Genomic DNA, 18,276 nt, shown 5'->3' on the forward strand with positions numbered 1-18,276 from the left:
GTTGGGAAAAGGTCTACAACCCTAAAAATAAATGCTCACTCGTTTAATAAATATGTTTATTTAAAGTGTGTAATTGTTTACTCGACGCGAGTACAGACAGATTCTTCTTAATATGTTTTTTTTCTTTGTGCAACAAAAAAGTAGTTTCAGTCTCGGTGTGTATTTACCCATAATGCCATGCGTTTGTGAGTAAATGAACCACCGCCTACGACAAGCAAAGCAAAGCAAAGCATCACACAGGTGTGTGTCATAGCCTATAAATACCCCCTGCACAGCTCGGCAAGCTCATGCAACCTTGCGTCCAAGCGCGCGCTCAGAGCTCCACACGCACAAACACGCACATTCCTTACTGTTATTATTATTATTATTATTATTATCATAATTAACAGCATCCACGAGCATGTCGCGCGGACCAAGAGCATCGTCTTTGGGCGCGGAAGCGCGTTTTGGTCGCGAGCGCAGCCCGGTGCGCTTCGGTGCGAGTTTTAACCGCATGAGCAGCACCGGAGGCGCAATGCATCCCGGAGAGGAAAAAGAGACCATGCGCGGGCTGAACGAGCGTCTGGCGGGTTACCTGGGCCAGGTGAGACTGCTGGAGGAAGCCAATAACAAGCTCGAGGCGCAGATTAAGGAGGTGTTAAAGGAGAGGCGCGCGGCCGGACAGAGAGACTGGAGTGGCTATGAGAACACTCTCTCCACCCTGAGAAACCAGGTGAGGAGGACAGATCCAGGCTGGTACCTTACTACCAAATATGTAGAAGTAAAAAAAAAAAAAAAAAAGTTTTGTTTTCTAAACGGTGTTTCTTTTATTTTGGCTTCCAGCAAAATGAGTCTCCAGACTTTATATATAGGCTGTATAATTCATATGTTCCATAATAAATGTGTAAATTCAAGATGGACATGTGTTCCATTTGCTGGGAAAGTGAACTACAATCTGATTTTTTTTTTTTTTTTTTTAAAGAAAAAAAAAGGTGTTATGGAATCCCTGTCACTGGGGCGTTACCCTCACCTACTGCACCTTTAATATAACTCTTCTACCTAGAACCATTCATGTTCTCTACCTTTAAAGCTTAACTCTAAAACCTACCTACCTTTCATCTTAAGGTACCTTTTTAGTACCATTTTGTAGAGTGATCAGTGGCTTTAGCTCCCTTTTTAAACAAGAGCAAATTTAAAGAAATTAAAATAAGGTATCGAAATGAATAGGTGAATGTTGGTCTGTACAGAGAGGTTAAATTCACTCTACACTCTTAAAAAAAATTAGGGGGGTACTAAAAAGTACCTTTCCTGTCCTTGTTGGTGAAGTAGTACCTTTTTTAATTTTTATTATGTATCGTTTAAATGTGTACTTGTAGTACCACTAGAGTACTTTAAAAATCATTCAAGTTTCATAAATAGACCATGATCGTGTTTTGGATTTTAAAAAAAATAAAAAATTCAAGAAAAGTACACTTACATGCATGGTTCTAGGTAAAAGAGCAATATTAACGGTGTGAAAGGTGTACTCTTGAGGGGGGGGGGGGATTGAATGCTCTTTAGTTTCGTTTTTAAATAAGCTCACAAGGTCCATATTGTACAAAGACACATACCTTTTGTGTTGTCGATAAGAGCTGACGTCATTCATTTTCATATTTGTTGAAGAATTCGCCTGCCTTACGTGACGTGAATGCATCCCAGTGAATGTAAAATATCCCAACCAAATGACCCAAAAGAACCCAGGATTTTTTTTTTCGAGTGTATGAATTTGTATCAGTAAACAGATCGATTATCCCGGCAGTGATGCATTTCAAGGTCATGTCGTAATAAAAAACTAGTCAGAATGAAAGTAAACTCGGATATCCTTTGGCCCTGTTAACGGCGACAGTGCTGAAACGACTCCTGGAGTGTTAAATCCACACGTACGGTGTAGAATTGACTCTGATAGTGTTGAATTACATCGTACAGTATGAAATCGGCATATTTACATCGGTCTGAACATGCGTAAACAGTAGCTGCGTTTACGTGGACAACAATAATCAACTCTTAATCCGATTAAGACCGTACTCTAATTAAGAAACTACCATGTAAACAGCCATTTTTACTTACCTTAATCTAATTAAGGTCATAATCGAAGTAAGCACTAATCGAACAGGTGGAGTACTCCTGTTTTAGTGGCATGGAGTATTCTAAAAGCGACTCATGTAAACACTTTAATCACATTATTACCTTACTTAGATTAAGGTCAATAATTAGATTATTGCTGTCCATGTAAACGTAGTCAGTGAAGGGTTCACTCCAGGCCTCAGACTAGCCGGATTTGCACCGTGTCAAGCTTGGAGTGGTTAATATTTCACCGCTGTAAGACTTAAATCAAGACTTGAGATTTTGCTGAATGTGTGTGTGTGTGTGTGTGTGTGTGTGTGTTTTCCAGCCAATTCCTTGAAGTTCAATTAACAATGCTGATGCCAGTGTAATCGTCTGTAAGCTTTATGTAGCCTAATGATATAAGGCCTTAAATAAAAATGTATTTTGATGATGAATCAAACACAAAATATGCAGTATTTAGAATTTTAAGCCGTGAAGTGATGGATAATAATATTTTCTCCTTTTTAAAAATAAATAAATAAATAATCATTTCCCTTCAGTGGTGCATTGATAGAAATACGGCTGAGGATTTCACTCACTGTGTTATAATTATATTAAATCACATACACTTTATATATGTATGTGTATTAGTGTTACAGTTCTGGTGTAGGCAGAACCATTCGTTAATGATTTTATTCACATCGGAACCTCTATAAAAGGTTTTCCTTCAGCCTCAGACTCCAAACCCTGAAGCTTTTTCATATTGGAGAATTGGATAAAGCAGAGGAGAATGTACTGGTGTGTTCAGCCACACCCAAACAAAAACCTGATCCTCATGCAAATGTGTCAAGGAGACCTGGGGCTCTTGTTTTACATCATGGTTTAAATACGGGAAGAAGTCTCACTGAACTCAATTCTGAAAGAAGCGTAGTGATTTTACCCTACCCGATTTTTTAAAAATCAAATGAGTGTTTTATGCTCTGAATTTAAAAAAAAAAAAAAAAGAGAGACGAATGAGACCAAATACTGTATGTTTAGATTTTTAAGCGCTCGATGTGCTGTATGTAATGTCAGTCTTATGCCTGTAAGATTTAAGTAAAGTATAGTTTAAGCCTGAAATCTGTCGTACTTTGTGTGTCCTAACTTGAGATAAATTCTAGGTTAATTTTTTTTTTTTTAAAGATAAGTGTTTCATTAGGTAAATAATTGAAATAAGAATAAAAACGAACCTTTATTTAATCGTGAGAGCGTCGCTGTGTTCTGTCCAAGATTCACAGTATACAGATCAGAAAACGTATCGCGGGAAGAATCGAACCGTTCAGTAAACCAGTCAAAACCGATTAACGTGCACTGGTAAGCAGACAGGGTGCCTTTACTTACCGATCAATAGATTTGAAAATAACGAGCACGACACCTTCCTGAGGTTTTAGGTTGGTCTGAAATAAACTCCACTAGCACACATTATGGCTCATTTACATTCGACAGCAATTACTACAGGGCCAGAAAGAGAAAGTAAACATTCTTGGTGAGTACACTGCAATTCTCAGCATGTTTATGATGGATAAACCGAGATAAGAAGGAAATAAACCAAGTACGGCTTTCTAAACGAACGTTCCAATGACTGTACATGTTAAGGCTGTAGTTTTTCTATGCCTGATGTGGTGGTGAACTGACAGAAGGTAGACAAGCTCCTACACCTGAACCCTCATCAAGAAATCCAGATGCTATGAATACAGATGTGTTTACAATGGGGTGGCCAGGTTAGACCCAGTGACTTTATCGGGGTAACCGTCTAGGGTGGGGCAAAATACTGATCCACATCCATACAAAATGACCTAATGATGTAAAAGGCACACACCTAAGCAACATTTGTTAGTTTCCTAGCAAGCGACAAAAAGTCATCGCTAATATCCATTTAGGCTGGAGTACACTAGCGCTACGGATTCAATATCATTAGCTAACGGTAACTAATAACCAAATAAAGATGTATTGGATCTAAAAAGTCTACACGCCCCTGTTAAAATGGCAGGTTTTTGTGACGTAAAAAAAAAAAAAATGAAACCAAGATACATCATGTCAGAACCTTTTCTACCTTTTATTGTAAAATTTTAACCTACAGTGAAAAATAATAAGAATCGTTTTGGGGGGATGGGAAAAAATGTTCAGTAATCTGGGTGCATAAGTTTGCACACCCCTACACCAATACTTAGATTTTATCAAAGCATTCAATCTTTTTGGGCAAGAGTCAGTCAGTTTGGAGCGTCTTGACTTAGCAATATTTTGCTATTCTTCCTTATTAAAGCGTTCTAACTCTGTCAGATGGGCGGGGCGTCTCCTGTACACAGCCGGCTTCAGGTCACCACACAGATTGGATTGATTGGATCAAGGTCTGGACTCTGACTGGGCCGTTCCAACACCTTGATTTTGTTTTGGTGAAGCTGTTCCTCTGTTGATCTGGAGGTTCGCTTCGGGTCATTTAACAGGGGTGTGTAGACTTTTTAGATCCACCGTGTCCATTGTTACACCTCAGAATACATAATGTAAAAAAACATAAATAACAAAAAAAATTTGACCAGTGTTTGCTCACTTGTTGTGGTCAGTGAGGCCACAACAACAATAACAGTAATAGTAATAATAATAATAATAATAATAATAATAATAATAATAATGCCTGCTGTTATTTAAAAAAGAAAAAAATTGATGACGGGATGGTCTGGCGCAGACCGACATGAGAGTTAAGCTTTCCTTGAAACTGATTAATTATTCGCCGGTGCTAAAATGTGTTGTTTATTAAAGAATGACACATCACACTTTTATATCTATTTATCCTCAATATAATTACTTCCTGCTATCACTGCTATCACATTATAGCAGCTATAAAGAGTCATTTCCTGAACAGCTTCTCTTTTTTCTCTCTTCTGGAAATCCTAATATATTCATGCTAAGCTTTACCACGAGTCTTTATTGCCAGGCAGTAGTTCAGTTCTAAATGACACACAGTAGAGTTGTTTTGTCTGTAGCGTTTGTGATATAGTGTACATACTTTTACTTCACTCTCCAGGTGAAAGAAATGACGCTGGATAACGCTCGCCTCATGCTACACATCGATAACTCCAGACTGGCCGCTGATGACTTTAAAGTCAAGTAAGACTCTCACTTTTACACTTCCGTTTATTAATAAAGCCTTTTTTTCCCGGCAGCTGTTGTCACGAGGCTACTTTACAAAAACTGGGAACCTAAATGAGCAATCTGAAGGTGAGGAGTGGGCCATATGACAAAAATATCATATCATGATACTTGAAGACGTACATATAATAATATATAATATAGTATATACACTCACCATCCACTTTAATAGGAAAACCTGTGCTCATTTATACAGTCATCGAATCAACCAATCATGTGGCAGCAGCACAATGCATTATATCGTGCAGATACAGGTCAAGAGCTTCAGTTCATGTTCACACCAAACATCAGAATGAGTTAAAAGTGTGATCTCTGTGGATGTTGGTGCAAGACGGGCTGGTTTGAGCCCAGTTTCAGCCTCCAAACACCGGATGTTTTTTGTTTTCCGCACCATTCTGTATAAACTCTAGAGACCGTTGTGTGTGAAAATTCCAGGAGATCAGCAGCTTCGGAAATACTCACGTCTGGAACTAACACACATGCCGCGGTTAAAGTCGCAGATATCACACCTTTTCCCCATTCTGATGTTTGATGAGGACATCTGATGCTTTTGACTTAAATTAAAGATAGTTTATATATAAAGACAATACTGTGATACCCATTATATCATATATAAAAGTGTATTGTGACATAATTTATCACACTATCAATATTATGTCATTATATTGCCCAGCCCGAGACCCTAAACACGATAGGACGTGACTGAAGAAAGCAAAATATAATGTCCAAGTGAGATTACGATTGAGATTCAGTTCAAAGAGAGTAAAGGTATACAACAAGACTTGGAGTTCGAGTCAGAAAACGTCCTGTTCGTTTGTTTGTCGACTCGACTGCGTATTTGAGTGAAGCTGATTAATCAGTGACTCAAAGACAACAATAATTAAGCAGAATGTTGTGTTTCAGCTACACTTCTGAGTCACGCCTGAGCTTAATATCTGGTTGTGTGTTTGTCCACTGTGGTACATGCATAAAGATTGCTCGTTCAGACAGAAATGAATCCCTTCTGTACTAAATGTAGATTGTAAATTGAGGACTTGAGCAGACAGAGCGATTTAAGCAAAGCCGACACGCAGTCTGCGTCTGGAAAAGCACGTAATTATACCTGCCTACGATGTTGTGCAAACACAGCGTTGTGTACACATGGATGACTGGAGAAGTGAAGCGTGAACCTGTATGTGTGTACATGTGCGTGTGTGGATTGGTGAACCGCAGGTTAGAGGCGGAGATCGCAGTCCGCCAGGGAGTCGAACAGGACATCACGAACCTCCGGAAGATGATCGACGACACGCACATGAACCGCATGCAGCTGGAGAGCGAGGTCGAGGCTCTGACGGAGGAGCTGATATTCCTGAAAAAGAGTCATGAAGAGGTACCGCTTAAATCATAAAGTACATCTACAGGACGGCCATTAAAGGTGCAGTAAGTACTTTATAAAGGAAGCCACGAGCTGGAGTTGGAACTATAACCATAAACTTTAAAGTAAATAAACCACATCTCAGAATGACAGCCATTAAAGGTCCAATAACTAAAAACAACATTTGTCAAATACCACATTTCTGTAACTATTATTAAAAGATATATACGTGACACTTAAAAAAAAAATAATAATAAATAAATAAAATCACAGAATAGCATGACGACTGCTGCAAAGTTGAAAAAACTACACAAAACAGGTCAATCACAAGACCACAGTCCTGCAGGCTAAATAAAACGCATGATGCTGCCAGCAGCATGCTTCACCATGCGTATGGTGTTCTTTCTGTGGTAAGCTGTACGTGTCTTTGCTCCAAACATATCTTTTAGAATTATGGCCAAAAAAGTTCTACATTGGTCTCATCAGACTTTTACACATTTTGCCACATGGTTTGCCTAATTTTAAGAGGGCTTGGATTATTCTTTTTTTTTTTTTTTTTTCCACGAGAAATGCCTTCCATCAGACATGAAGAATTCAAGAGATGTTCACATGCAGGATGTATTTACCTGTACTTACAGTACCAGACAGCTCCTTTAATGCTTCTCCTGGCCTCCTTGAGAAGATTTCATCTTGTTGTTTTGATACTTTTGGACAGGACGTCCTGTTCCTGGTAATGCCACACCGATGTCCCATGTTCTTCACTTGTTGACGATGGCTTTCCCTGTCTTCCGTAGTACATCTAATGTTTTGGAAATTCTTTTGCATGTCTCTCCGGACGGATACCTTTCGGCAACGAGATCCTGTACGTGCTCTGTAAGCTCTGTAAGGACTCCGAATACGACGCGACTTTCACCGTGAAGCTTTATAACGATGCGAAATGTCTACAGATGTCTCTGCTCGTCCGTCTTTTAGAACGTATACAGTAGCTTTATATACATTTTTAGCTGGATGTAATTTTAAAAAAAAACAACAAAAAAAACGATTCTCACAATTTTAAGAAAACTTCGTAGAAACCGTTCCATTTAAACATGCGCCTTTTGATCCCGTGTGAGTTTTCCAGCCAATTCAATGGTGTTCTATTGAGTTTTCGACCTAAAATTTTTTTTTTTTAACACACAAATTAGCTATTGCTATTTCTGAATCCAACAACAGAACATGTCACTTTTATTGAAACTGAGACAAGTTAAAATAACACACATTTCCAAAATGGCTTCTGGGTCTATCTGTGTTACCTTTCGTGTCTTTTTGTATCTTTCTAAAACAGGTGAATTTATTGATTTGCCAGCAAAATGGGAATGTTATATCAAAAGAATTCAAATAAAAATTTGGACACGAAGTCAATGAACAGAATCATGCTACTGTTAAACACAAATTTTTTTTTAGAAATTTTACAAGGTTTTTAAAATAATTTTTATTTTACCCGGAGGTCTTTTTAAAAAATTTTTATTCTAATTTTACTTGAATATTTGCAATGGTAAAGAAGGCAGCAAATCATGTGAGTGTTTGGATTTGAGATATTATTATGAGTTATGTAGAGTTATATAGTGGCTCTACAGAGGAGCACTGGCTTCAAAACCAGGTGTGTACACAATAACCTTGTAATTAGTAACCATGTATATAACAACGTAATAATAAACATATGAACATTATACAAATAAACATGCATAAGAACAACGATTTTATTACTTCGTGCACGTTTAATCCCAGTTCAGTACTAGTTATTCGTGAATCCAACAATCCGGGAGCTGATTTTGCTCTCTGACTTGACCCATACTGAATTTCATTATAACTGAACACCCCCAAGTCTCTTAAATACAAAAGATATTATTATTGATAGTATAAATAGTTCAAAAACAAACTTCCCTGGCCTTTCCTGAGCTACAGGACATTAAAAATATAAATAAACACTCATAGGGTCTCTTCATATTCCAGTTCATCTAGTCTTCAACCAATGAGCAGCTGAGAGATTGCCCCAGAAGGCGACATCGCGGGAAGGTTACTGTTAGTAGCGTCACATTCCCACCTTGGCTACTGTATACAGTCCTCGGCCGTCATCTTAATGAGTCGTATAACCTGCTCCAAAACTCTGAATCTATATTTATACATGTGTTCATCCTCTATAAGGACGTGACGACGATTCTTAAAAGCAATTCTTTAACGTGTTGTTGAATTAAAATTGCATACTGCACCTTTAATCGCAGTTGAAACCCTTTAACATCGAATCTGTTACACAAGGTGAGTAATTACTACACCGAGACATGTGCTAGGCTTTTCGGGGGTTAGGAGGTTAATTCTAATCAGCTTTGAATAAACATGCAGATATACACGTTATCTAATGTCTACACTTGTCAGTGTTTGTTCCAGTGAGTCATGTGATAATGATGATGAGTCTTTATTGGTCACGTAGACATTACAGCAGAGTGAAATTGTTTTCTTCGCATATTCCGGCATGTTAGGAAGTTGGGGTCAGAGCGCAGGGTCAGACATGATACAGCGCGCCCTGGGGTCGAGAGGGTTAAGGGCCGTGCTCAAGGGCCCAACAGTGGCAGATTGGCAGCACCGGGGCTAGGCTCTCGGAAGGTCGGGGTTCACCCAGAGCCTGGCAGTCCTGGGGCTTGAACCCCCGACCTGTCGATCAGTAACCCTTAACGGCTAAGCCACCACTGCCCCATGCTTATGTATGTATTGCTTTTTATATGTATATTGATACGACCTATTTATATCCTTGTTTAGGATGTCGCCAGTGTGAAAGGCCAGATCAGAGACGCCACCGTGGACGTGCAGATGGACGCTGCGAAGGGCCAAGACCTCAGCGAGACCATCGACAAAATCCGCCATCAATATGCAAAAGCGGCACAGAAGAACCGGGAGGAGACCGAGGCCTGGTACCAAGCCAAGGTCAGAGAACTTTTTATATCACGTTGCTTTTTTTTCATATATATATATATATATATATATATATATATATATATATATATGAAACTATTCGGACTCGAAGGCGGATCACAGTCTTCGCTCCTACTCGTAGTTGCTGCGCCAAGTCGATCCAAACTTGCATAATTTGGTGGACACGCCCACATCTAGTGTACCCGAACTTACCTCACAGATGTTCCACAACATTAAACGTAACCGTAAACTGTTAAAACAACACATCATTCATTAATACGTTTTTTTTTTTAATTAACGTGAAATTGCTGTAGTGAAGATTGAGGAAGGAAAAAAAAAAAAAGGATGTAAGAAGTAAACACTTTGTAACAGAAACATCCTGGTGCATTAAAATGAGTTTGTTTACGTAGAGTTGATATTCGAAAGGTATTTCTATTGGCCTGGTTTCTTTCAATCGATGCTTTTAATCAACGTGGAAATAAAACCGGGCGTCTTTCACTACGCCCGAGCGGCTTTCTTCCTCAGCGATTCATCTTTGTGCTTGTAAATCTGTAAAATGATCCGTCACAGCTGTAATGATAACGTGAACAAACCAGAAGCGTCACTGTAGATTAGTACGATCTCTTGTAACATGAATGCAATGGGGGATACCTGTAGGTTTTAGAGCAAGCTGCGGTCGGTCTATGGAATTGATTACGTTTCCTCACACACGATTATATACTCTCGACATGTACAACGCTAGCCAGATGTACCGTGTGATAATATTGCGAGAACCGTGTTCTTTTCCTTCAACTACAGTCTTCACTAACGTTTTTTGACAGTTTGAAAACATCTCAGCAGAGGTGAGCAGGAACACCGATGCTCTCCAGCAGGGACAGAGCGAGCTGAGCGACCTGCGCAGACAGAAACAACAGCTGGAGATCGAACTTCAGGGCATGCACAGCATGGTATAACACACACACATACATACACACACACTCACACACACAAACACGCACGCTCCCCAGCATAGAATGAAAGAAGTGCAGATTTTGTACAGTCAGTCCCAGTGAAGTAGGCGTGGCCTCTGTGTAATCGTATTGTATCAGGTGAAACACCTGGCAGCTTTAAATGTCTTTCATTCAGCAGACATTGATCATGTTTCAGGCTAGAAGAAGAAAGACATGTCATTTAACATGGTTCCTTGTTCTCATATAATTTTAGGTAATTAAATATATATATTTTTTATTGCTTTGCATCAAGCCAGATCCTGACAGTGGAAAATTTTATTAGCTCTGTCGGCTCTTTATTAGCGGTCATATTATCATTCCGAGTGATTAAACACAGAGGACTTGTGGGACCTGTACAACAGGTTTATGACCTGGGAGACTGAACCCACCATGAGAGAGAGAGAGAGAGAGAGAGAGAGAGAGAGAGAGAGAGAGAGATGCTTTCCAACATCAAAAACTGTTCATTATAATATTTGTATTAGAACATATTTAATACACGACAAGATGATTTTAACTGAATATGGTAAATATGATCCTTAACTGCTTCTTCTTGTTGTTGTTTTTGTTATTCACTTTTCTTCAGATAGCTTTTATAATTTGTAATTATTACTACTAATAAGGTATTATTATATTGAATACGTTCTTCTTAAATAACCGACACTTCTGGAAACTTACCTTAAATAGAATTAAAATGAAAGAGTAAAATATTTTTTTTGTAAAAAAGTGTTTAAATAGATTGTCGAGTAGTGAAAAAGTGTTTACATTTCATCAAAAAAAGATACACGACTAGTTGTTAGTACTTTATTTCATTTGACTTTTATTTATTTATTTTTAGAAAAACACTAAACATTTTAGGAAGAAAATATACCCAAAGTGCATCATCTAAACATAAGCTCGGTTGCCTACCGTCAACTCGGCGGTTAACACTGCTATTGGTAACCGGGCTTTCATCCATGAAAGACGCACATTACTTAAGCTCAGATTTCACTTCCTCGTTCAGCTTAACTGGAAGTCTCTGAATCAAAGAAAACCAGATGTAAACATGGAGTCTGTAAAAAAATAAAAATAAATAAATAAATCTGCAGATAAAAAAAACACTAGGCAACCTGTGCTGTTTGCAAGAATATTTAATTTGTGCCAAAATTCGTGACAGGCTAAATTAGTGCAAATGCATTATCTGCATAAATGCACAAGGTGTGTCTGCTTTTAACACCGTCTGTTCTGTTCACCAATGAGCAGTGGTCCATGTTGACATGATTGCATCACATTATTGCTTCAGATTTCTCAGTTTCACGTTCATGCTGCGAATCTCCTGAAAATGGCCTTTGGTTGGTAGTAAGGGATCAAATTTGTGCCAAGAAAACATTCCCCACACCATTAAACCACGATTACCGGACTCAACGTTGACACCAGGCAAGTTGGGTCCATGGATTCATGCTGTTGATGCCAAGTTCTCACCCTATAATCTGTATCGGAAGCAGTCCGGCTGACAGAAGTGGAATCCGATTCGGTCTTCTGCTGTTGTTTCCCATCCTCCTCAAAGTTGTATGTTCTGAGATGCTTTTCTGCTCACCACGGTTGTAAAAAGTGGTTATTTGAGTTATCATTGCCTTCCTGTCACCTTGAACCTGTCTGGCCATTCGCCTCTGACCTCTCTCTCATTAACAAATGGAAAAACTCGGCACAGTAGTGAACCTTCCCAGAAGTGGCCGACCTTCCAAAACTCCTCCAAGAGCACAGTAACCATTCATCCAGGAAGTCACAAAAGAGCCGAGGACAACATTTAAGGACCTACAGGCCTCTCTTGCATCAATAAAGGTCACTGTTCATGACTCCACTATCAGACAGACACTGGGCAGTAATGGCATCCATGGAAGAGTGGTGAGGTGAAAACCACTGCTGACCCAGAAGAACATTAACGCTCGTCTGAATTTTGCTAAAACACACCTTGATGATCCTCAAACCTTTTAGAGAATGTTCTGTGGACTGATGAGTGGAAAGTGGAATTATTTGGAAGACAGGAGTCCCGTTATATCTAGCTTAAACCAAACACCGAATTCCACAAAAACATCATCATAGCTACAGTCAAGCATGGTGGAGGTAGTGTGATGGTGTGGGGATGCTTTACTGCTTCAGGGACTGGGCAACTTGCAATAATTGAGGAAAACATGAATTCTGCTCTCTACCAGAAAATCCTAAAGGAGAAACTCAAGCGCAACTGGATTATGCAGCAAGACAACGATCCAAAGCGTAGGAATAAGTCCTAGTCCTAGAAGTAAGTGAAAGACCGATCTCCAGTTATTGGAAGCATTTGGTTGCTGCTAAAGGTGGCACAACCAGATTTTAAGTTTAAGGGGCCAAATAGTTTTTCACATTGGTGATAGGTGTTGGATAACATTTTTTTCCACCTCAGTAAATAAATAAATAACTGTATTGTGTGTTTACTCAGGTTGTCTTTTGTTTTATGTTGTATTTCGTTTGAAGATTTAAAAAGATTTAGTATTAGACGTACAAGAAAACAGAAGAAATCAGGATGGGGCAAATACTTTTTCACAGCACTGTACTCTATACTAGAAATTACAAGAAAAAAAAAAAAACGATAATAAAAAATACTATATGATTTTATACTACATTTTTATTTTGCGTGATATAATATTTATTTTTATGTAGAAAATAAATATTTGGTGGGAGGGGCATTCTTTCTATCCCCTGTCAATCACAGCGACACTAGCCAATCGTGTGCATCTGTGAGCGCATGTATGCAGAAATGCACTTAACGTTTAACGCTCATGCGCTGACGGCTAACCGGACACGTCTCTTTACAGAACCGCTCTCTGGAAGACACGCTGAATGACACGGTGGGACATTGCTCCAGAAACGTAAACAATCACAACATGGTTATCCAGCAGCTGGAGGCGGAGCTTGCGGATGTCCTCGCCCAGGTGAAAAGGCAGGGGGCGGAGTACGAGGCTCTGATTAACATCAAGAGTAAACTGGAGGAAGAGATCGCTGTCTATCACAGTCTTCTGGCAGGCACAGGACTGCCCTCCAGCGGTGTCCCCGATTTTGGATTACCTGAATATGGTGATTCTAGAGGCATGGGAGCACGAGAAGATTTCAATATCAAGAATACCGGCCCACCAGAAGATGCTAATGTCATCGATAATGGTGCATTTGAAGATGCTAATATTGGAGGCGTCGGTTTGGATGGAGATGGCGAAAGGTAAATGAAAGCAAGAGATGTCACAAATCTATACAGTAGCTATGACAATTTGAGTAATTACGCATATTGTGCATAAAAAAGTTGCCATATTACAGAGCCTTAACATGCAAATCATCTAAAAATGCTGATATACAGTAATTGAAGGGAAATGAGCTAACACTTCGTGGTTGTGACTTCCAGAAAGCTCTAAATCACATTTTTTCGCAAGAAAGGAAAAAATAAACAGCAGACCTGTCGCAGCCAGTTTCAGCCCCCGGCAATATAACATGGAAGTCTGCCAAATAAAACTTCACCCTAGGAATCGAATAGGTCCGAGCCAACATTTGAAATGCAAATGTGTTTTTTTTTTTTTTAAATATTTTTTTTATTATTAATATTTTTGAATGGTTATTATTCCCTGTGCTGGCTAAGCAGTATGTTAAAGGTGCGGTTTGTAATATTTAAAATATGTTCCTGTATTGGTTTAAAGTGTTTCTGTACTGAACATGATCGAGTCATTTCAAAGATACTTTAGAAAAACTCATAATATTGCCATGTGATAGAGCTGCTTGGTCCCTTCATGTCAAGCTTCTGTTGACATTTTTCCAGCCCAGAATTGAGCTCAGCTCTCAATGACAAAAAGCTGCTCAGCTCTGCCCCGCCCCTTTTACTTAAAAGCTAACACGTGTGGTTTCAACCGTGCCTGTGGTGTCCCTTAGAGAGCATGTCAGTGTTTTCACTGCAGTTGCAATTCGCTCTAAAATTACAAACCGCCGCTTTAACCGGGAAAAAAAAAAAAAGAAATAGAAAATGTTAAACATAACCGGCAATGCATTCAGATTTCTAAAAAAAAAAAAAAATGTTCTGCTATCCAAGAGTGACCTGACTGGTGTGGCTATTGATCTATAGACGGAATTATAAAGCAGAAGTATTTGCCGAGAGGAAGGCGGTTGAGTTATAGTCAGAGTTGTAAACGTACTTCTCAGTCAGAGCGAGACGGTTCTCTCTGCCATGTTTGCAAACTTTAATGTAACTCTTGTCCTGTGAACAGAAAGATTGGATTCCGTAAATGTAATTCGATATTCAGTAGATTATTAGAAGCCCGTCCTGACACTGCCTCCTGAATGGGAGCCCAGCAGTACTGATGGTTGTTTAAGGGTGTTTTCATATATAGTTCGTTTTAAAAGAACCAAACCCAGTTCACTTAAAACCGTGAACCTGGCCGAAAGTGACCTCAGTCCTTTTGGTGTTCACAATATAGTGGACTCAAACGAGAACCCGGTTCTTTTTTTCGTTCCTCTTCAGCAACGAAGTGATCTCAGACCCGTTCTTGTTCGCACCACAACTTCATAAGAACTCCAGCTTGCACCTAAAATTTCATCCAAGTCCTCATAGAAGGGACCTTAATCGTTCATTTCAGTGGACTCACCACTCCGACGCGTCGTGTCACGGGTGCTCGTGTTTTTTTTTGTTTTTACTTTCCTGTTACAGCCTCTTTCCTTCATTTTTAAGTTCTTACGTGTTGCCGTTTAATGCAATCCTCTTTCCAAATTTCAAAAAGTGCACAGCTCTCCTCCTGAGACCACACGACCCCGTGACCTGACATGGCTGCAGGTACGGCGAGCCTCCAGGTTTCACATGTCGAAACGAAACACAAGGTGGACCGGGACCTCGTTGCTTTCCCATGTCACGAAGAAATCAAACCACAAACGAACTTCCGTTCGTGTTTGCGTCCTTTTAGGGGGGTCTGAGATCACTCGCCTCGTTCACATATACACGCTGAACCGGCTCAAACGAACTCGGTGTGAAAACACCCCGAAACGTCCAGTATCAGTATAGTGTTGCGTGTGTTAAACGTCTCAGAGTATTGTGCAATAAGCTCCTAACTAACACACCCTCAGTGTCTGTCTTCTGCTCGTCTAAACACATTCATTCTCTCTCTCTCTCTCTCTCTCTCTCTCTCTCTCTCTCTCTCAGTGTGGAGTTCTCATTAGAGCAGGCTCTGAGCGCTGGTAAGTGCTGTGTCATTCTGATTATTCACCCATTCGTCCATCCCGTCTTACAGTCTAGTTCTCTGCCTGTCACTCGTCTACACTGAACACCTAATTCATCTCCACTGGTTAAACACCCACTTAAAAACCACGATTACTGTTTTCTCATGCTGTCCGAACCAACATGTCAATCCTTTTAAACCTGTCACATCAGCCATGATTGCTGATGATGTGTGTGTGTGTCTCCACTGAAGCATAAAGCGTGATAGATCGTTAGACAAAAGCGGGTATGTTTGTTACCTTTAAAGAAAAAAGAGAGAGAGAGAGAGAGAGAGGAAAAACACAAAGTAGGAAAGTTTACAAGGCCTCATGGGTTTGATACCTTCAGAGATCTTTAGAGCTCTTAGACAGTCATGTTGTACATATACTGTCCCCCATATTATACCAAACTACATTACATTACATTTACACCACAGCACTATTGCATTGTTGGTATGGAGGCATTTATGTCTCCAGTGTGAGTAACAGTAACCAGTCACAACCACATCTTTTCAAACTACTGCTCATGCTACATCAGTGGGCAGAGTAACACACTCGGAGGAAAGCGCTATCTGCCCTCTTCCTCATACATGAACCCATAGGTGTCCCTGATTGGCTAGTTGATGGAAAGAGAACGTGAACCTCCCACCTAGGCAGTACAGCTAATTTCATCTCTGAGCCATGGATAGCATGCAATACACACACACACACACACACACACACACACACACACACACACACACATATATATATATATATATATATATATATATATATATATATATATATTTATGTGCATATGTGTGTGTGTATATATATATATATATATATATATATATATATATAACTATGTACATTTGAATTTTTACACTTTAATACTGTGTGTATTAAATAAAGTGTTAATACTTTAACAATAATTTTATACTTTAATACTGTTTTAAAGTGATAAAATTTTCATTTTTGGGTGATCCGTCATCAATTACTCACCCTCGTGTCGTTCCAAACCCATAAAACTTTCATCTTTGGGACTTTCATCTTTTTGGAGCGTGAACGTTTTGGTTACTTGGACTGCCAATGGAGGAACAGAAATCTCACAGGTTTCATTAAAAACATCTTCATTTGTGTTCCAAAGATGAATGAAAGTCGTACGGGTTTGGAACGACATGAGGGTGAGTAACTGATGACAGAATTTCCATTTTTGGGTGAACTATCCCTTTAAGGCTTTTAATTGGAAAAAAAAAAAATTGAGTTTCAGACAAAATTATAACTTTTTAAAGACCTGCATATAAGTATATAACACCTGATAAGTCCACTTCATTATTTACTGTTACACCACCATACATCAATACACCACCATACATCAATACACCACCATATTCATATTTATGCTAAAGCAAATCAAAAACCCTGTAATGATCTCTGTACTGCTTGTTCTCTCGCAGAGCCCCGGTACCTGATTCCTGACCCGATACTCAATAACGAAATCGTGGAAGAACAGACAGTCGTTCAGAAGGACCTGGAGCTGAACTCTGCAAACACTGCCATGAACAAGCAGTACGATCAAAAAGAAGATGGACAAGGAATGGAAGAAGACCGAGTTATTGAAGAGGAAATGGAGAAGGAGGAGGAGACGGTGGTGGAAGTTCAGGCGGAGAACGAGGAGGAGCCCAGGACAGTGAGCCCAGTGGAGGACACTGTAGCCGAGAAGGCGGAGGAAGAGGAGATGGTGAGCCTCGTAGAAGACATTCTGGTGGAGAAAGAAAGTACAGAGTACACTGTAGAGGATGTTAACGTGGAGAAGGTGGAAGACGCAGTGAGTCTTGTGGTGCACACTCAGGTGGAGAAGGTGGAAGACGCAGTGAGTCTTGTGGTGCACACTCAGGTGGAGAAGGTGGAAGACGCAGTGAGTCCTGTGGTGCACACTCAGGTGGAGAAGGTGGAAGACGCAGTGAGTCTTGTGGTGCACACTCAGGTGGAGAAGGTGGAAGACACAGCGAGTCCTGTGGTGCACACTCAGGTGGAGAAGGCGGCAAGTCCTGTGGAGGACAATGAGGCCAAGGAGGAGGTGGAGTTAAAACCTACTGTGGAGAACCCAGAGGCGGAGGCTTTACAGAACGTGGAAGAATGATGCTTCCACTGCAGTGTTGCACAACGTCCTCAGTGGTGTCAGTTTTAAATTACTGCCTTAATCTCTTTCTTTCTATATTTCTCTCTGTCTCTGAAGTGTGCATGTCTGCCTGTTGTCCCTCTGTTCAACAATAAAAGAAGTGTGACCTCTGACCCCTAAGGCTTGGTGTGTATTGTGTATCGTCTGGGTGTTTCACAGTTTTGTAATCAAAGAGACACCGTCACATTATTGGGTTTAGTACAGTAGCTGATCCGAGATACGACTTTATAAATCAAGTTAACGATATCTGAGCAGTAAGACAATTTAATATAATAATAATAATAATAATAACAACCGCCGTTAGCTTAGGATAAATATAACTGGCGAGTAAAATAAAC

At 39.7% G+C, this 18,276-nt stretch overlaps 1 protein-coding gene across 1 annotated transcript; it reads left to right on the plus strand.

The window, feature by feature from the left end:
* The first annotated feature begins 273 nt into the window (after positions 1-273).
* zgc:92380 (keratin) lies at positions 274-18,051 on the plus strand. The gene is made up of 8 exons (XM_017469762.3): positions 274-712; positions 5,126-5,208; positions 6,463-6,619; positions 9,398-9,562; positions 10,372-10,497; positions 13,365-13,762; positions 15,719-15,753; positions 17,214-18,051. Exons 1-8 carry the CDS (start codon positions 401-403, stop codon positions 17,897-17,899), a joined length of 1,962 nt encoding a protein of 653 aa, XP_017325251.2. The 5' UTR covers positions 274-400; the 3' UTR covers positions 17,900-18,051.
* The last annotated feature ends 225 nt before the right edge of the window (positions 18,052-18,276 follow it).

This window comes from Ictalurus punctatus, chromosome 6, assembly GCF_001660625.3.
Source record: "Ictalurus punctatus breed USDA103 chromosome 6, Coco_2.0, whole genome shotgun sequence".
NCBI classification, from domain to species: Eukaryota; Metazoa; Chordata; class Actinopteri; order Siluriformes; family Ictaluridae; genus Ictalurus; species Ictalurus punctatus.